The following is a 20,980-nucleotide window of genomic DNA, read 5'->3' on the forward strand; positions in this document are numbered from 1 at the left end:
GACAGCCCAACTGAGAACAGCGTTTTACAATCCAGTAAAAGAAAGATGTCTTCCTCCATCTTAATAAATAATGTTTAAAATTAAAATAGCAATAAAATATTATTTAGGAATATAATGGTAAATGTTTTATAAAGCTCAAAAAGTTGAGAGTGGTTGCTTCTGAGGAGAGGAATTAATGCGGTTGGTGAATTATGTTTTCCATTATTAGTGTTATTGAGCCCAAGCTCTCTCTGCTTGCTGCACAACAGGCCAATAAATCTGGAGGCGAGTTGTTGGGGCAGGGAATAATGACTTTAATCGCAAAGCTAGCGGACCTTGAAAGGGGTGGGGGTGGGGTCCCCTGCGACGTCAACCAGTGGCTGAGTGGGACTGCTACTAGTGGCTCTCTAACAGCCACGTGCCTGCCCCACCCCTATTACATTAGTATACAACACTTTAAACTCTGTACATGTAGTACTTTAAAGCAACATTTTTTTTTTTTTTTTGGTGGTACGCGGGCCTCTCACTGCTGTGGCCTCTCCCGTTGCGGAGCACAGGCTCTGGACGCGCAGGCTCAGCGGCCATGGCTCACGGGCCCAGCCGCTTCGCGGCATGTGGGATCTTCTCGGACCGGGGCACGAACCCGTGTCCCCTGCATCGGCAGGCGGACTCTCAACCACTGCGCCACCAGGGAAGCCCAAAGCAACATTTTTTTAAAGGTTAAATATAAGAAAAAAAAATTAAACGTGCGAGAAAGAACTCCGTTGCTATGGCAACACCCACAGCGCAGCGTCCCTCCCACCTTGGTGAGTTCTACTCCCAAACCTCTGGGCCTCACGCAAAATCTCCGACCTTCCCCTTCCTGGTCCCCAGCGGGTGCCTCCAAAGGGAGCGGAGCGCCGGCCGAGGCCCCGCCCCTGCAGCGGGACGGGCAGCTTTTCCGAACCGCGGGACTCCCCTCAAACGCTGTGCCCTCCCTTCCCCCAAGGGCGGTGCCAGGACGAGCGGCGCGCCGGCCGGGGCTCCGCCCCCTGCGTCAGAGCGTCTGGCGTCATTTCCGGCCTCTTTTTCCTCCGGCCTGAGGCGCGAGCTGGTGAGGGGTTGTTGTGTGTGCTGAACTCTTCGGAACCATGGTGAGTCTGGCCCTGTAGGCCCTTGCCCAAGGCCCGCCGTCCTCGGCCGTCCTCGGCCGTCCCCCGCCGTCTGCTGCCTCATCTGTATCCCAGCGCCGCGGGCTCCCTGTGTCTGTCCCCGGGCCCGCCGCACATGGCGCAGGCCGCGGCGTGTGGCCTGCGCCGGGCCCGCAGGGGAGGCATGGGCCTGAAGGCCAGCATCTTGTTGTGACTCGGCCTCTCCACAGCCCCAGAACCCCGAGGCTCGGAGTTCACCCCAAGCGAAGAAATTTCTAGTGCACCGGGCGGGTCGGCGAGACGGGCTTCGCCCTCCCTCTGGGGGCGGAGCCTGGAGCGGCCAGAGGGCGAAGATGGCAGCGAGGCCGCAGCGTCCCCTCGTCCTGGCGGTCGTTGTCGCGCGAGTGGCCTACCACCCCTTCCTGCCTTATCCTTAGTTTAAAATCATCTTTGCCATCTTTGGTCTCGCCGTACTTACAGTCGATCTCTTTGGGGTAGAATTTTTATTCCTGAAGGGCTTAGAGATCCAAAATGCAACGTCACCTAAGTCCCTCCTTCCGCTTTAAATAAATGACTGCTTCGATGATGGAGAGCTTCATTTGTTTAAAGTACCCTGTGCTGTAAATTAATTTTCTCTTAGGTATCTACTTGTAAGTCTAGTGGAAGGCATCTAAGTATATGTGTTAAAGAATACTGGTATTAAAACTGAGTCTTGATGTTCCGTTTTAGGCGTCCCTTTCCCTTGCACCTGTTAATATCTTCAAGGCTGGAGCTGATGAAGAGAGAGCAGAGACAGCTCGTCTGGTAAGACTTTATCTCATTCTTATAAAGATACGGTAGTTTTTTGGGTTTTTAAGACCGTGAAGTTGATTTTGACCATCTCTGATTTTTATTCCAGTCTTCTTTTGTTGGTGCCATTGCTATTGGAGACTTGGTAAAGAGCACGTTGGGACCCAAGGGCATGGTAAGAAAAACAGAGAATTTTAATTTTTTAATGTTGCTTTAGAGCCGTTAGAGATATAAAAACTTCTTTTGGATGCTTTGTTATCTTTGAAACTTAACTGTTAATTGTAAAAGTTAAGATATGGATATATACTCCTTACTAAAAATCAAAACAGTACCCATATGGCTAAAGTCCCCTTCGATCACTATCCCCAGTGCCACTCACCTCCCCAGTGACAAACACTGTTACCATTTGGATATAAATCTAACCAATGTCTTTATTTTTATGTAGATGTACAGGTATTTTATGTATTATAAGATATTATTTTATACATTCTCCCTGTAATAGATAACATTGTTTTGTTACGTGATAGATATTATTTGTATGTATTTTTTCTGTAGCTTGGCTTTTTAAATTCCTTTCAGTATAAATAGATATACTGCCTCCTCTCTGACTGTCAAATAGTATTCTGTATCTTGCTTATAGTTTGTATTTATTACTGTATTGTGAGGGACCCTTAGTTTGCGTTCATTGCTTTTGCTATTACAGTATCGGAACAGCCTTGTTCATGTCTCTCTGTTCTTCTGCTGTCTTTAGGGGTAGACAAAGGTTAGGACACCAAGGTTTGCTTTTGGGGGGGTGTATGCAGTGAAAAAATTTAAATGGATTCTGCCACATAACCATCCAGAGTATTTACACATTAGCAATATATGAGAGTACTGATGAATCTGTGCGTTCTTCCAGATGTACTTATATCTTAACTAGAACCAAATATGTTCCTTTTAGGACAAAATTCTGTTAAGCAGTGGACGAGATGCTTCTCTTATGGTAACCAATGATGGTGCAACTATTTTAAAAAACATTGGTGTGGACAATCCAGCTGCTAAAGTTTTAGTTGGTGAGTTTGAGGATGACATTTTGTTAACATTTGGAAACAATTTTTTTTTGTTTTTGTTTTTGTTTTTTTGGTTTTTTTGGTTTTTTTGCGGTACGCGGGCCTCTTATTGTTGTGGCCTCTCCCGTTGTGGAGCACAGGCTCCGGACGCGCAGGCCCAGTGACCATGGCTCACAGGCCCAGCCGCTCCGCGGCATGTGGGATCTTCCCGGACCGGGGCACGAACCCGTGTCCCCTGCATCGGCAGGCAGACTCTCAACCACTGCGCTACCAGGGAAGCCCTGGAAACAATTTTAAATAGGCTGTGTTGACTGTCCTTTCGACTCATTGGTTATTTAGTTTTTAACTGATTATTATCATTATTAAAATGCAAGCTTCTAGATGTGGTATATATACACAATGGGATATTTCTCAGCCATAAAAAAGAATGAAATAATGCCATTTGCAGCAACATGGGTGGACCTAGAGATTATCGTACAAAGTGAAGTCAGAGAAAGACAAATACCATATACTGTCACTTATATGTGGAATCAAATATGACACAAATGAACCTACCTATGAAACAGGAACAGACTCACATACAGAACAGACTTGTGGTTGCCAAGGGCGGGGGGGAGGGATTGGGAGTTTGGGATTAGCAGATGCAAACTATTATATATAGGATGGATAAACAACAAGGTCCTACTATATAGCACAGAATTATATTCAGTATTCTGTGTTAAACCATAATGGAAAAGAATATGAAAAAGAATATATACGTGTGTACAACTGAACCACTTTGCTCTACAGCAAAAATTAACACAGCATTGTAAGTCAGCTATACTTCAGTAAAATTTTTTTAAAAATACAATTTTCTGGGGCTTCCCTGGTGGCGCAGCGGTTGAGAGTCCGCCTGCCGATGCAGGGGACACGGGTTCATGCCCCAGTCCGGGAACATCCCACATGCCACGAAGCGGCTGGGCCCGTGAGCCATGGCCGCTGAGCCTGCGCGTCCAGAGCCTGTGCTCCGCAACGGGAGAGGCCACAGCAGTGAGAGGCCCGCGTACCACAAAAAAAAAAAATACAATCTTCTGGTGTGCCATGTACTTACTGATGGTAAAACTACTGTATTTCGGGCTGAAAAGTTCAAAGAATTTGTCAGGTGAGGAAACCTAGATAAGTGAGATTTAGATTGATAGTGGATATATTTGGAGAATTAGGTAAGCTACCGAGAAGTAATTTAAAAAGCAGAATCAAATGTAAGAGTTAATAACTAGCTTTTTTTTCCCCTAGATATGTCAAGGGTTCAGGATGATGAAGTTGGTGATGGCACTACCTCTGTTACTGTTTTAGCAGCAGAATTACTAAGGGTAAGAATATCTGAGCAACTTCAATTTCATCTTATTGGGGTTTTTTTGCTACTGTGGTTTTGAGTATCAGAAGTAATCAACTTCTTACTACAGATTTAGTATTCATGCTTGTCTTCCACTGTTGTTTAATAGGAAGCAGAATCTTTAATTGCAAAAAAGATTCATCCACAGACCATTATTGCGGGTTGGAGAGAAGCCACAAAGGCGGCAAGACAGGCTCTGTTGAATTCTGCAGTCGATCATGGGTCGGTATACCAAAATACTACTGTTTCAAACATTTAATGTTTAAATGTTCTTTTCGAAATACACTCAACGCAGGAAGTCTAGAGAGCAGTGAAAAGCATACACAAACATGATTCTGTTGGCTCATCCTGCCTCAATAATAACCAGAAAAACCCCACATTACCCCCCAGAGGTAGTAACTAAAGTTAAAGTTTGGGTTTCCAGGGTTTTTTTTGCACGTATAATCACAATAAACAAAATAAATAGTATCATTGTATAGAGGGTTTTTTAGCCTCTTTAACCTAGTTGAATAACCAGAACAGTTTCGAGGTGTCAGTGTTCTCTGTAATATTAGTTTTAGTAGAGGTATGCATTTGATTATGTGACTGCTATAATTCACCTATCTATAATTGGAGATTTGTGTTTCGACAATTTTTAGCTTTATAGTGTTGTGACAGACTTGTTACTTAAAAAAGTAAGTATAATTGCTGTGTCCAAAGATATGTATGTATTTAAAGGCAATTTTATTTACCTTACAAGTAGTGCTCTAGAAAAAATTCATTAATTTACAGTCCCACTAGCTGTATAACAATGCCTTGTTTCCCATGTTCTTGAAATTTTTGTTTGCTTGTGTTTCCCTTTTGGTAGTTTGCCAGCTTCGTGGGGAAAATAGTATCCTTTAATTTGTATTTCTTGATTACTGATAAGGTTTAATTTTTTTCATGTGACTTAGAGCCCTGACTGGTTGAGGTGAAAGTCTGTTGACAAACAAGTATCTGGATAAATTTTGAAAAGTAAAACAGGGTTGATAACTTCAGAGAAGCATTTTAAGAACCGGCCTGAGTTTTTTTGTTCGTTTTTTGCTTTGTTTTGCTTTTTTAGTTCTGACGAAGTTAAATTCCGTCAAGATTTAATGAACATTGCAGGAACAACATTATCCTCAAAACTTCTTACTCATCACAAAGACCACTTTACTAAGTTAGCTGTGGAAGCCGTTCTCAGACTGAAAGGCTCTGGTAATCTGGAGGCAATTCATGTCATCAAGAAGCTAGGAGGAAGTCTGGCTGATTCCTATTTAGATGAAGGTATGTACATATTGAATACGGGAAAAGAAGCCTTGACCAGTTGTTGAAAGCTAAGTACTCAGTGAATCCACTTTTAGTTAGTCAGGACTAGTGACACTTTGCAAAGCCAGAAAACTTGTCTTTAAGGACACAAATCATATTGCAACCATTTTTGTCATCTTAATTCATTTATTATATTGACAGTGTGCTTGATCTTCTCAAACTATCCCAGCATTTCTTTGATAACCTCTAGGTTTTACTTTATACCATGAAGTAAGTTAGTTTCTAATAAAGAGAAGTAGTTTTTTTTTTTTTTTTTTTTTTTTTACTAGAAGTCAGCTATTGTCAAATGACACTTTTTCCAGGATTACATGTATTCTCTAGGAAGGGTTTGGGTAGGTCATACCAGTTAGTTGGCAGGTGTTGAGAATATAGTTTCTGGCGTTCTTGAAGAGTGATAAATGAGTTAGCAACTGTGTTTCCTTAATAATAGTATGTTTTGTTCTTAGAGTGTGGATTTTTCAAAGCATCTTCACAGTGTATTCACAAAATAAATGGTAGAAAGTGTAGGCATTCTGTTCTACAGAGAAGGAAAAAACGGGGTAAATTGTGCTTTACAGTTTCTGCTCTACCAGTTAGTGATTCGGAGTCTGGGTTTTGTTGCAAAAATGCATGTTGTTTGTCTCTGTTTCACAGGAGTAACAATTCTGAAAATATTCTTGATTGAATTTATGTGTAAGGGCTGTAAAGCATTTCTAATAGGGGTTGGTGGTAGGGAAAGATAATTAAAACAAGGATAGCTACCATTGAATGTCTGCTCTGTGCCAGGCATTCTAATAGGAATTTTACTTAAAATACCATTTCTTTCTCATGATGTTGATCCAGTGAGTGAGAATTAAGTTCAGCTGAATAGAGCAGAAAACCCAAGGTGATACAGCAGGGCCGTAGGCTGGTAGCTAGCATCTCTGCCACTGGTGATATTCCTGTTTATAGGTGAGTAGCTAGGGTTGAACAATTTGTCCAAGGTTGCATACATAACCCGTAAGCAGCATGAGCATGATTGGGGCCAGGTTTGTCTGCTGTCCATGGCGTTTCATTTTATCACCAGCCTCGGTGTTTAAAAAGTTCACTAATCTCTAGCAATACCCTGTGTATCTGAGTTTTCACAGCTTGTTTTCTTTTTTGTTGGTTTTAAGCTAATGAAAGTGGACTTTAACAGCTTTGCATTGCAACACACACACCTGCAAATATAATATGTCTCTGAGACAAAAGATTCAAAATGCTATTGACTTTCTTTTAAAAAATTAATTTGTATTGAAATATAGGTTGCTGTACAAAAATGCTGTTGACTCTTAATATTTCTACTGTGCTCTTACATTTTCTGTTTCGCATATTATTTTTTAAATGATCTGCTAAATTGATTCTTATGGTCACTGCTCTAGTGGAATGAGTTTTAGGTTCTAGGAGCTTGATGAATTGGACTTAAATGCATTCTTTGAAAGAGTAATTTGATAAAGCAGATTACCTTGAAAGATTTATTAACACAGCCTTGAAATATTTAATACAATACTATCTTATATTGTAGGCTTTCTGTTGGATAAAAAAATTGGAGTAAATCAACCAAAGCGAATTGAAAATGCTAAAATTCTTATTGCAAATACTGGTATGGATACAGACAAAATTAAGGTATGTTAAACTACATTTCTTGGAATTCTAATTGCTAGCTGCTGTAAACTTGGGCTGGTAATCAGTTGCACTAATAAAAACCCTTATAGGGTTTATATACGTATGAATATATATTTATATAATATAGTTTTGTAGCTTCTGATTTTATATATATGAATATATATTTATATTGTACACATGCATACACACATGCACACATAGTTTTTGGTGTATTTACATTAAAAAGTTTAAATATGCTATGAAACTTGCGAGTAAGGAAAATGATGCTATTTTTTATGCTTTCCTTTGTCTTAGATATTTGGTTCCCGGGTAAGAGTTGATTCTACAGCAAAAGTTGCCGAAATAGAACATGCAGAAAAGGAAAAAATGAAGGAGAAAGTTGAACGTATTCTTAAGCATGGGATAAATTGCTTTATTAACAGGTCTGTGTATGCTTGTGCTAACAATATTTATAATAATCCAAGAAAGGATTGTTTTCTGCAAAGATTTAGGAAAATTGTTTTATATTGAATTTAGTTATTTAGGAAGTGTTATTTTCCAAATGTAAATAAAATTGTACAGCAAGGCATTTGCCTTACAATGATTTTAGTGAAAATTTATGTTAATATACTTTATTAAACCTTTTTGTGTCAACAATAACAGTTTTCTGTTTTGGCAGTTATATTATTAGTTTGGGCTGTAGTATACCTGTATTTGGAAGAGAGATTTAATTCCACATTAAGTGATGGGGGTTTGAAGTAGGAAAAAGCTAATGGTAGCATAGGAATAAAACAAGGATGAAGAGGTGAAAAGTATTAAGAGTTCTAGGGCTTATCTTTAATTTGTATGAAGAAAATATGTGTATACCTTCCCCATGTATTCTTAATATTCAGTATCTAAGGTTTATATGGATTTTTTTTTTTTTTTTGCGGTACGCGGGCCTCTCACTGTTGTGACCTCTCCCATTGCGGAGCACAGGCTCCGGACGCTCAGGCTCAGCGGCCATGGCTCACGGGCCTAGCCGCTCCGCGGCATGTGGGATCTTCCCAGACTGGGGCATGAACCCGTGTCCCCTGCATCGGCAGGCGGACTCTCAACCACTGCGCCACCAGGGAAGCCCTATGGATTATTTTGAATGGAGAAAAATACCAAGAGAAACAGGGCATTTCAGTGAAAAAGCAGTAGTTAACTTTGAGAGAGATTTACCATTTGATGGAAAATAATTGTTTTAAGCCAAATGTATGTGGGCTTTTAGAAGTTAGTTACTAGGGACTTCCCTGGTGGTACATTGGTTGGGAATCCGCCTGCCAGTGCAGGGAACAGGGGTTCGAGCCCTGGTCTGGGAAGATCCCACATGTGGCGGAGCAGCTAAGCCCGTGTGCCACAACTACTGAGCCTGCGCTCTAGAGCCCGCGAGCCACAACTACTGAGCCCGTGCGCCTAGAGCACGTGCTCTGCAACAAGAGAAGTCACCACAATGAGAAGCCCGCACACCGTAATGAAGAGTAGCTCCCGCTCGCTGCAACTAGAGAAAGCCTGCACGCAGCAACAAGACCCAACACAGCCAAAAATAAATAAAATAAATAAATTTAAAAAAGAAAAAAAGCTAGTTTCTAAACTTCTATGAGATCTATGATTCTGATAAGGCACATTTTGCTTAGCAGTGCTTTATACTAGTTATGAACATTTTTTCTTTGGCTTTTTTTAAGTTACAAACTTCTAAACAGATGTCCTTTTTACTCCTGTTGTATGAGTAATATTTGCTCATTTTGGAAGGTTTGAAAGTATAAAGAAGGAACAGAATTCTCCCAGAAATTCTTTTATTAAGTTGATTCGTGGTGTGTGTGTATGTTGTTTCAATTCATTTAGTTGTGATCATATGGTATAAACTTTTATAACATGCTTTTTTTACCTAACAGTATATATATTTTACTTAAAATTACAAATTTTTCATAATTGGTAAGTTGAGATTTACACAAACACTCTCTTCACAGACATTGGAAAGTTTTGTTCTATATAAAAATTTTTACACATATCTTCATTTAATTAATATCTGAATTTTCTTGCTGTAGATTCTCAGGAGTAGAATCAAAGCATATAAACATAGATAAGGGTTTTGTTTTGGCTTTTGGTTTTTTTAGTAAATTTATTTTTTTAATTTATTTATTTTTGGCTGCGTTGGGTCTTGTTGCTGCGCGCAGGCTTTCTCTAGTTGTGGCGAGCAGGGGCTACTCTTCGTTGCGGGGTGTGGGCTTCTCATTGTGGTGGCTTCTCTTGTTGCAGAGCACAGGCTCTAGGCGTGCGGGCTTCAGTAGTTGTGGCTTGTGGGCTCTAGAGCACAGGCTCACCAGTTGTGGCACATGGGCTTAGGTGCTCTGCGGCATGTGGGATCATCCTGGACCAGGGCTTGAACCCGTGTCCCCTGCATTGGCAGGTGGATTCTTAACCACTGCGCCACCAGGGGAGCCCATAGATACGGGTTTTGATGCACTACTGCTAAATTGCTTTTCAGAATTATTGGTTCATTTTATACTGTCAATGGCAATATAAAAAACAATACCCATTTTTAGTACTAACATGGATGCACTAGTATAATTTATAAAGTATTATACAATAATTAAGAAATGTTCTAATTTGCATTTCTTTGATTACTGGCGAGATAAAAATATTTTCATGTTTTTTAGTCTAATGTATTTTATCTTGTGAAGTAACCATTTTGAACAATATTTTTTCATATTTTATTTATAGGCAATTAATTTATAATTATCCTGAACAGCTCTTTGGTGCTGCTGGTGTTATGGCTATTGAGCATGCAGATTTTGCAGGTGTGGAACGCCTCGCTCTTGTCACAGGTATGGGAAAAAGGCATTAATTTCTAACATAATAATTACTCTTGGATTTACTGAGTGTTAGTGTATTTAACTCATTGTTAAGAGGACAAAGAGATTCCCGTAAGGATCCTAGAATCTAAAGTTATTCTGAAATCTGACATACTTTTTGATATCTTTACATTATTTTTAATATACCAAGTTAACTGCCAGCTTCGCCATAGGTGTAGGTTTATTTTTGCTGTGTTGTTTTAAAGATACTGTCTTTTCTCACAAACCCACAGGACCACTGTTCTAAACATAGTCTAAATAAACTGAAGCTTAAAAAAATGAGTCTTTTTTTTGTTTTTTGTTTCTTTTGGCTGCGTCGGGTCTTAGTTGCAGCATGCTGGATCTTTGTTGCGGCACGCGGGCTTCTTTTCATTAATGGAGTACAGTTTAGTTGCCCCGCAACCTGTGGGATGTTAGTTCCCTGACCATGGAACGAACCCGCGTCCCCTGCGTTGAAAGGCAGATTCTTAACCACTGAACCACCAGGGAAGTCCCCAAAAAAGGAGCCTTAAGTCTTACCTAGTTTATTCATTTAATTTTAGTGCTAAGTGAGTAGTTGAATGCTTTGTGCCCTGTGTGATAGTGCAGTTGGAATAGTAACCTTTATTGAACATTTAACTATATGCCAGACAGTGGATCAAATACTTAAGCATTACTGTCATTAATTTTTTAAAATTTATGAAAGTAATAAACGTTGAATAAGTGTGAAACATTCCAGCAGTGTATGATGAAAAGTTAGTTTACTCCAGTATCCTTCAGTAGAGGTATATGAGTTTTATAATCCCAGTATAGACTAGAAAGTGTGTCTACAGGTATGTCTACATCAAAGAGACATAGAGTGCAGTTGTTCAGTTATTGTTTTAGTAATGGTTTTTAAAGTAACCTCTAAATAGCCCTTGAAAACTGAGTATAACAGTCTTTATCCTCTAACTTTCAGGCGCTTGGAAATGAACGAATAGGCTGGAAAGTTGGCTTGCTCTCTGGCAGTGAGAATTAAGGAGAGTTGGGTTTTAGATGTAAAGCCACTAGGAACATCAGATTCAGTTCAGAACTGCCCTGTGTATTAGAAGAAATTATACTAAGTAGATGGTAGGATTGGTCTCATTTCAAAATAACTTCTTAAGCCATTTTTAATAATTTGAGAAGCATAGTGTTCTGACCTAAAAAGAGACATTTTACTTTCATTAATTATTTGGAAGTGGGTTTACCTGATTTAAAAGTTATTGCATACTTGGTGCTTAAGATAATAAAACTTATGATGCTCACGTTCACTTAATTCTTCCCTTGATGCAACAGAATTAAAGACATGACATAAGAACTGTGAATGATAGCACATTCATGGGATAAGTTGATAACATAAGGACTTGATAACATGAAATTGCCACATACACTCAGAAGAAAATTAATTGCACCAAGCACACCAAACTGTATGGCTGTGAAGTAGACTCCATGGTGGCTCCCATCCTTAGTAACATCTGTTGTCAAATGTGTGAAATTGCCTCTTGCAAATGTCTAGAAATGTCTAGAAATATTTTGTAAGCAGATACACATGAATGAGTGTAGGATAAGTGAAAATTTTCATAAGCCAAATTCGTCTCATTTGGGGGATATGATGTCCCAAACATCTATTGTGTCTCACGTCTAGACACAAAGCAGTCTCAGGAATTTGCCAACCAAAAGTAAGAAGAGCTTCAGCTATACAGATTATGAGTATAAATTAGTAGAGTTGGGAAGACCAGAGTCCCTTTTATAAATTAATTGTAAAATAGAAATAAAGCATCAATTATTCAGCAGATTTATCAGTAAGGTGTAGGGAAAGGGGTTGGTTGATGATTGAGGTAATCTATTAAAAGTAATGAGCTAGAGAAAAGGATTTAATTTTATTTATTTATTTTTTGGCCAAGCTGCGTGGCATAAGTACCCTGATCAGGGATTGAACCCATACCCCCCTGCAGTGGAATTGGCAGAGTCTTAACCACTGGACTGCCAGGGAAGTCTGAGAAAAGGATTTTAAAATTGAAACCTAACTTTTGCTTAATTAAGAACCAGGAAAGGAGGAAGTGTTTATAGCATGGAAGATGGAAAATAGGAATAAAAATAATACCTAAGGAATAAAATGAATTTAGTTTTTTGACTTCTCATTAAGTTTGCTCTGGGAAATCCTCAGTATACATTTCCCCTTTTTTCTAGGCCCAAGTGCTCACTATTTTAAGCAGTTCTTAGTGTCAGTACATGTGTTGATATAATAAGATTAGTCAAATATTTTCATGTTTTGGGATATTGGATCATAAGAGTACTGGTCTTCTAGGTTGAATTCAGAAGAGAATCTGAATTTAAATTCAGGCTTAAAGGTAAATGTCAGAATCTCAATTGAGGTGGTATTATTACACAGTGTGTCCATATAGGTCTGAAGCCAGATTGCTTGTATTTGAATTTCAGCTTCATATTTGTTCAAACTATGTAACATTGGATGAGAAACTAAACATTTCTTTGCCTCGTTTTACCAGTTCTAAATGGGGTGATAAATGAAGCCTGTCTTAATAGGATTGTTGTGAAGATTAAATAATTAGTTTGGGGCCTTCCCTGGTGGCGCAGTGGTTGAGCGTCCGCCTGCCGATGCAGGGGACACGGGTTTGTGCCCCGGTCCGGGAAGATCCCACATGCCGCAGAGCGGCTGGGCCCGTGAGCCATGGCTGCTGAGCCTGCGCGGCCAGATCCTGTGCTTCGCAACGGGAGAGGCCACAACAGTGAGAGGCCCGCGTACCGCAAAAAAAAAAAAAAAAAAAATTAGTTTGTATGAATTGCTTCAGAGTGCTTGGCGTATAGTAAGCAGTCAACTTAAATATTGTGTTTTCTGTTCATTACTGCTTGTTAGAAAACAAATTTTAAACCTGTTGTGCATTTAATTAATGTATATTTTTGTTCATAGGTGGTGAAATTGCATCTACCTTTGACCACCCAGAACTAGTGAAGCTTGGAAGTTGCAAACTTATTGAGGAAGTCATGATTGGAGAAGACAAACTGATTCACTTTTCTGGGGTAGCCCTTGGTGAGGGATTATGTAGATCCTGGTCTAGGTTCCTAAATCTTTGGTAGGCTCTTTTGAAGTAAAAGAAACAGTTACTAGTTACTATAGTTACTAGAATATATGTCTTAATTCCTGAGAAATTCTAATTTCAATCTCTTGAGGGCAGCCTAATGTTAACTTTGTGTTTGTGAACAGTGCATATTCAATATAGTTGTTTTAGATAGCTTAGAACTGTTAGGAATGTGGATTGTTAGCAAAGAGAAGGTAGCAATGGAACACATGTCAGCTTTCAAAACCGAGTATAACCTATATAAGTAATAGAAGGCAAACTTTATGTTTTATAACTAAGTGTTCACTGTGACATAAGAATATTATTATTTTTTTAACTTTAGGTGAGGCTTGCACCATTGTTCTGCGTGGTGCCACTCAACAAATTTTAGATGAAGCAGAAAGATCTTTGCATGATGCTCTTTGTGTTCTTTCCCAAACTGTGAAAGATTCTAGAACAGTTTATGGAGGAGGTAAGCATTTGAAAAATATTGAACATATTTTATTTCTTGAAGTGTAGTAGTGGCTTTTGGCTTTAATGTTTCTTATAGGAACTTCATATTGTCTTTGCACTTAATTGTTAATGCTTAATATATCTTAAGGGAAGTCTAATTTAGTGTCTTGGAGACAACTAAGCATAATGATATGTTCTTGGATTTTTAATCTGTAGGCTGTTCTGAGATGCTGATGGCTCATGCTGTGACACAGCTTGCAAGTAGAACACCGGGCAAAGAAGCCGTTGCAATGGAGTCTTATGCTAGAGCACTGAGAATGGTAAGTTAATGAGAAAGAGAGCCTTGAATTTAAATTTTGTAGGTATTGATGGTTTTAAATGAATCCATTCTTCTCTCTTGGGCAGAAAATACTTAACTTTCTTGGCTTTAAGAATTGGTTCACACTGCTTAAATTTGATTTTGGAGTTTATCCTCTTTATGAGCAGTAACTAAAAGGAAGCAGATTTTACATTGTTTCTAAATGTATAATTTTAGAAAGCTTTGCTTATAGTTAGTAAATTAACTTTCTTTTAGTAGAATAGTTACCATGTCTTCTTCACTTCTTAGTTGCCAACTATCATAGCTGACAATGCAGGCTATGACAGTGCAGATCTGGTGGCACAGCTCCGAGCAGCCCATAGTGAAGGCAATACAACTGCTGGACTGGGTAAGAAATTAATTGGGACCATGTGGTCTTTTTTTTTTTTTTTGGCTGTGTTTGGTCTACATTGCTGTGCGTGGGCTTTCTCTAGTTGCAGCAAGTGAGGGCTACTCTTCGTTGAGGTGCGCAGGCTTCTCTTGTTGCGGAGCACAGGCTCTAGGCACATGGGCTCAGTAGTTGTGGCACGTGAGCTCAGTAGTTGTGGCTTGGGGGCTCAGTAGTTATGACACAGGGGCTTAGTTGCTCTGTGGCATGTGGGATTTTCCCGGACCAGGGCTCGAACCCGTGTTACCTGCATTTTAGCAGGTGGATTCTTCACCACTGTGCCACCAGAGAAGCTCCTGTGGTAGTTGTTCAGAGTAACTCTTGACCAGGTTCTTTTATTTTTTTAATTTTTTAAAATGATGAATTCTCATAACCATATAAAAGATTCCTGTGACCCTTGCCTTTATAGCCATTATACATTGTAGAAAAATGTTTAACTTCATAATCTCTACACTGTCAAAATTTTATTATTCCCTAAAGGGGGGTGTAACATTAGTTAGAAGATTTTTAACTTGTTATATAATGACTGTAGGATTTTAGTATATAAAAACAGTACTTATATTCTCAAATAAGTGTAAACTTTACTGTATCTCTTATAATCAGTATTAACTCCTAATCTCACAGTAAAATTATTCTGAGACATTCTTTTTTTTTTTTTTTTTTTTTTTTTTTGCGGTACGCGGGCCTCTCACTGTTGCAGCCTCTCCCACTGTGGAGCACAGGCTCAGCGGCCATGGCTCATGGGCCCAGCCGCTCCGCTGCATGCGGGATCCTCCCAGACCGAGGCACGAACCCGTGTCCCCTGCATCGGCAGGCGGAATCTCAACCACCGTGCCACCAGGGAAGCCGTATTCTGAGACATTCTTGAGAGTAGATCTCTGATACATAACATAAAAATGGCCAAAAAGAGGACTTATTCAGATTAGAAAATTTCCCAACAAAATGTCTACCACATAAAAGGAACAGTTCTAGAGGGTAGATAGTCCTGCCACTGGACAAGAGAGAGGTTAATGAATAATCTGTCAGAAGATGAAGGGGGATTCTAATAAGAAAAGTAGATGACTTCTAAATTCTCTTCCAGTTCTTAAGAATCCATGGTGCGTTCAGTGATGAGCAAATTTTCTGCAGTTTTATTTGTAGATAGAGAAAGATGGGTGATACAGTGTTGTGTATAAATTTTTCATTATTTGACATAGTTACTCTCCATTGATACAGATGATCAGTAGTTGACCTTTCAGTTTTCTAAAAGGCTTTCCTTGAGTAATAGTCTGATGAGAATGCTCTAACTAAATTGAGTAGTTAGTTGTAGTAGTTTTTGTAAGTCAGGATTAATTTTATAACATCATTAGATATGTTTTGTAACATCATTAGATATGTTAAGATTCGTTGTTTATTTAGTAAATACTTTCCAGATATGAAGGAAGGTACCATTGGAGATATGGCAATGCTGGGTATAACAGAAAGTTTCCAAGTGAAGCGACAAGTTCTTTTAAGTGCAGCTGAAGCAGCAGAAGTGATTCTGCGTGTGGACAACATCATCAGGGCAGCACCAAGGTATCGTAACACTTTAAAGAACATTTCTTAGGAAAAATTAACATGGAAACAAAAAATAGGTATATTTTTGATAATTGTAGTTGATGGGAAGTGGAGCCATTTTGTTTAGATAACAGTATTTTGCAAGTTATTTAAAATATGTAATCACAACTCTTAGATTTAAGCCAGAAAAGCTTAGGTGGGGAGAAGGGTGTGGGTAACACAGGGTAGCCCTCAAGATTGAAAGGGCACATAAAGAGCCAGGCTTGGGAAGGTCAAAAACCAGATAACTTGGGGGTGGGCGTGTAGTAGTAAGAACTGATGTCTGTTTACCAGGATGAGTTGGCTTCAGTCATTTTCTGTCCTGGGTACACTTTTTCATATATACATTCTTAAGCACATAATATGCAGAGTTTCCTACGTGTTCCTATTCCAGCAGCATTTTTTTTTCTTTTTTTTTTTTTTTGGCCGTGCCGTGTGGCATGCGGGATCTTAGTTCCCTGAGCCCTTGCCCCCTGCAGTGGAAGCATGGAGTCTTAACCACTGGACCGCCAGGGCAGTCCCTCCAGCAGCTTTTCTAAGATAAAACTCATTCACACAAAAACGATTAAGTGGCCAGAGAAATCTTTAACATTTGAAGATTCAGTTAATAATTTTAATTAATTAAATTTACTAATTGCTAATTAGTAGTTACGAAAACCATTTATTTTACCTGTTAGTGGAAGTTCAGGGAGAGGGAAGGGGATGGTGGCTTGGACCAGTAGATAGAGGTGAAGGTGGTGAGAAGGGATTGATAATAGATCTATTTGTGAAGGTAGAGCCGGCAGGATTTGATGATGGGTTGGATATAAGGTCTGTGAGGAAAGGGATTGGATAATTCAAGGGTGTTTTGGGTGGGGGGAGTGTCTTATAAGGTTTTTATTCAGAGCACCTTAATAATTGCTGCATTTCTGCAATACGTTAAACACACTTCCATTTCTTCAAGGATAGAGAAGGAAAAAAGAACAATTCTAAATAAATTTCATCAGAAAAATCTGAATTGTGTTTTAACATGACAATATTAAACATTTTTAGTTCAGGAATAAAACATGGAAATTCCCAGCAAACAAAACAACAGTTACAAACCAAAAAAATGAAAAAAAGTACTGGGGCACGTAATTCAAGGTTTTTATTGAGAAAAGTGAGTTTCTCTTAGGTGGAGGAAAGCTTTGGGAGGGAAGATGGGGGTTTTCCGTTTTGGACATTTGAGATGTCTGTTGAGAAAGCAGTTAGTTGGATAGTTGAGTCTGTAGTTCAGGGGAGAAGTTTGAGCTGTAGTTATAAATTTAGTTGTCAGCCTGTACGTGTTATATAAGGCCATGAGACTGATTGAGTCCCCAAGAGAGTGAACGTAGCTAAAGAAGGGAAAGGGTTTTTTTTAGGACTGAGTGCTTGAGAATTCCAGTGATAAGTTTGGGAAGATTCAGAGCAACCATCAAGGGTCACTAAGAAGGATTGTGAAGTATAGGTAATTATTAAACTGGATGATGGATACATGAGGATTCATTATACAACCTCTACTTTTATACATACTTTTGAAATTTCCCATAATACAAAATTCTAAGGTTGGGGGGTGTGGGGTGCCACTGAGGTAGGAGGAAAACCAAGGGAATGTGTATCCCAGAAGCCAAATTAAGGAAGTATTTGGGGAGGAGGAGTGATCAGCTGCCAAGATGATGCAAATAGGTCGAGTAAGATAAGGACTGAAAATTGGTCCTAAAAATTCGATTTAACAACAGAGGTCATTGGTAGTCTTAACGAGCAGTTTTAGTGGAATAGAGCGGGCAGAAGTCTGAAGTAAATTCGATAGAGGCTGGGAAAAGAGGAGTTGGAGGAAATGTACGTAGACTGCTTATTCGGGGAGTGTATTATGAATGGGGGCAGAGAAGTGGGATAGTAGCTAGAGGAGGTGTGGGTCATTACTGTGATAATTCAGTGTATGTAAGTGGGAGCAGTTTCAGAGAGAGGAAATGATCGATGCAGAAGAGGGGTGCAGTCCACCAGCAGCTGCTGGATCTGGAGAACAAGAGGACAGGAGGGAAGTAGGAATGTTATTAGGAAAGTATGCCCTAAGTGGACTAAGTTCTTTGTGCAGAATCCTGCAGCACTCCTTTCATTGGCTTTCTTCTATGAATGGCAACTATCCTCTTACTATTAAAGGAAGGAAAGAGTAGAAAATAATGATTTGGATGTGGAGAGAAAAGCTGAAATGCTATTCAAATCTACTGTCGTGAGTGGAAAGGACTGGGCTGAAAAATCTAGATTCTCTGCTCCTGGTATTGGGAGGATAGGGTAATAAGGAGCACTCATATTTTGAAATGGAAAAATTGTGAGGGAAGGAAAAGTTGACACAGTTTTCCTGGAAGCAGTGCCGCCAAAGATGGTTAAATACAGTTACAGTTTCTGTTGTCTTCTAGCAGAATGATAGCAAAAGGAAACTGAGTTCTATAAGTAAAATTTTCTGACTTGGGAGCAAGGTCACATAGCTGCACCCACCCTCAGAAATCTTTGTAATACCTTAGTACCCTCAACCACATTTGAAATATAAACTATAGTACCTCGTTTGATCCGATATCACTGTTTTCAAAGTTTAAGTGTCTTTTAAATATATTAGAAATTCTGCGTAATTTGCAGTAAAGAAACATGAGTAATTTTGTTTAACTCAGCCTTCCCAAATGTACTGGGCTATGCACTTCTTTTCAAACTCATTATTAACCTCCAGGGAATTAATTTTTCAGATCAGTGCTTTGTGATAGCTGCTTGATAACTTTTTCTATATTGACATCCTTCGGTCATACTCCTATAAGCTACCGAGGTTGGAAGGTTTATCTCTGTGTGATCCCAGTATGCTGTCCTCTCTGGATCCATTTTTATGCTTTTTCTGCTTCTCTTAAGTGTTGTGCTTGCCTCTAGAAGCAGTGTTTCCACAGTCATTATGTAAAAAACTTAGCTAGTATCCCTACCACGCCCCCTTCCTGATTCACTATGTATGGTCACCAGAGAATAAAAGTTTAACATCACAGATGTGAGAGGTACTGTTGGCATACTTTAGTGAATTACCTAACCCCATCACCAGCTTATCTATTGGCATTTGTTTTTGTTCATTTAGAATAGTGATCCAGAGGTTTTAATTTAGAAACCCCAAAGCCTTGTCATTTTACAACTTCTGATTGAGAGAACCATCTTTGACTAATTTAGTAAAATTCACTAACGTATTGGTTAAAAACATGAATTAACCATTTTCTGGAGAATACATATTTGGTAAGTAGGTTGTTTGGATGAGAAGCTGAGAACTGCTGAATACCTACAGGCCTTTACATTCCACAGATTTTTCCCGTCCTCTTACTAATACAATAATTAAGGGATGTTAATTGTGAGGTAGAAACATTGTTTATACATTTAAAATTGGTTTTAGTAAAAGTAGGATTATAGCTGTGTTTGTATTTAATATAGACCTTTGGTTACAATCATGCTTTTCATTTTCACCGTTGCCTTTGTTTTCTTAACTGTACGTTTTATGATTCTTGCAGGAAACGTGTCCCTGATCACCTCCCCTGTTAAGCATTCCCATATGCTCTTGAGCTCTGGAGCAGTTCATAGTAAAGTTGTGTTTGAAAGACTTTGACCTCCTGAAAGAAGACTATAGAATTGAAGTTTACCTGTGGCTGTTATATCCTTAAGATTGGACATTTAACTGACCTTCTATTTTAACATGGGTCTAATTTATTTGCTATTCCATTTTCCATAAAATTCAGTTGATTTAAGAGTTCATTTCTCATACTGTGCATCAAAATAAAAATATGAACAGTTACCTAGTTCTTACCTGACTTTAGTGATTTGTATCCCGTTTTAACTCTGCTTAATGGGAGTGAATGATTATAGTTTCAGTGTAGAGTTTCCAGCTTAACTAATGATTGATGTTACACAGTTTTGAAAAAAATTATCCTGATTAATGTAAGTCCAAGTGAGATGTGATAAACTTACATTAATCTTTTGATTCTCAATCATACATAACATTTATCAACCATTTTGTTTTGTGAAAGTACCATATACTTTAGTACTCTTCTACTTTTCTGTAGTCTAAGTACTGTCTCTTATATAGGAAAAAATTTATGGTGGCTTCTGTTACTTCAAGTGTGGAAGAGTTATATTTTAAATGTTGGTAGCTGCAAGCTGCTTCAGGCACCTCTGTTATTTTATAGGGTATGGATATAGTTAGACGTAAGCATTGTTGTTGTTTTGTTAGGGTTTCTTGTTTTTGTTTTTGGCAAATGGATCCTAGATAGAGTGTAAGTGTGCTGAGTTTGATGGTTTAAATGTGAATTTAGATTTGGAGGTTATTGATTTGTCAGTATACAGCAGAATGCACAAGAAATTAAATGAAAGGCCAGCAGTAGTTTTTACTGGGTATCTCTGCTAGCATCATGGAGAGACATTTTATTCGCACAGAGGAGCGAAAGTGTTTTCAAAGAAACACTGATAAACCAACCTGTTCTGTTTTTGTCCAAAAGTGTGTCTCAGCATTTTAATACTATGTAGAAGCTATGAAAACTGGAAAAATTTGGTTTTTGTTGTGATACTAGCTTATATCCTCCAACGTTCACATAAAGGAGAAACTTCTGAGATAGATCATCAGAGAATTATACAGAATTTTACTTTTTTCACTTTTAGAAACATAGCAGTATGTTTGCTATGTAATTTTTTAAAGTACTTTATCACACATCATAACATCAGTGTTCATCCCACAACTCATGTAGGTGGAACAGTTGAGCATATCATGATTTAGAAAATGTGCAGAGGTTTCAGTGGGAGAGGTAGGTGGGTTTAAACATTTATCCTGAGGGACCAGGTAGCGTGAAGTAGGATTTTAATCTAAAGTGTATTTGGGCTCATTTTCTCCAAAGGTCTTAAAAAGGATACATCAGTAAGTATTAAAGTTAATCTAAAAAGAGGTAGAAATGTGGGAGCTTAATTGTATATCCAAGAATACACCCATGCTTCTTTTC

General features: G+C 38.8%; 1 protein-coding gene across 1 annotated transcript; it reads left to right on the forward strand.

Annotated features, from left to right (window-relative positions):
- Positions 1–748: 748 nt before the first annotated feature.
- CCT2 (chaperonin containing TCP1 subunit 2) lies at positions 749–19,785 on the forward strand (the record flags this gene model as incomplete). The annotated part of the gene is made up of 18 exons (XM_079714961.1): positions 749–1,072; positions 1,131–1,254; positions 1,340–1,509; positions 1,839–1,913; positions 2,008–2,073; positions 2,839–2,950; positions 4,220–4,296; positions 4,429–4,541; positions 5,401–5,603; positions 7,168–7,268; positions 7,563–7,690; positions 9,996–10,099; positions 13,056–13,175; positions 13,547–13,675; positions 13,873–13,976; positions 14,264–14,363; positions 15,815–15,956; positions 19,505–19,785. The coding sequence occupies 18 exons, from the start codon at positions 749–751 to the stop codon at positions 19,533–19,535; spliced, it is 2,223 nt and encodes a 740-aa protein (XP_079571087.1). The 3' UTR covers positions 19,536–19,785.
- Positions 19,786–20,980: the final 1,195 nt, after the last annotated feature.

This window comes from Hyperoodon ampullatus (assembly GCF_949752795.1).
Source record: "Hyperoodon ampullatus genome assembly, chromosome: 11".
NCBI lineage: Eukaryota > Metazoa > Chordata > Mammalia > Artiodactyla > Ziphiidae > Hyperoodon > Hyperoodon ampullatus.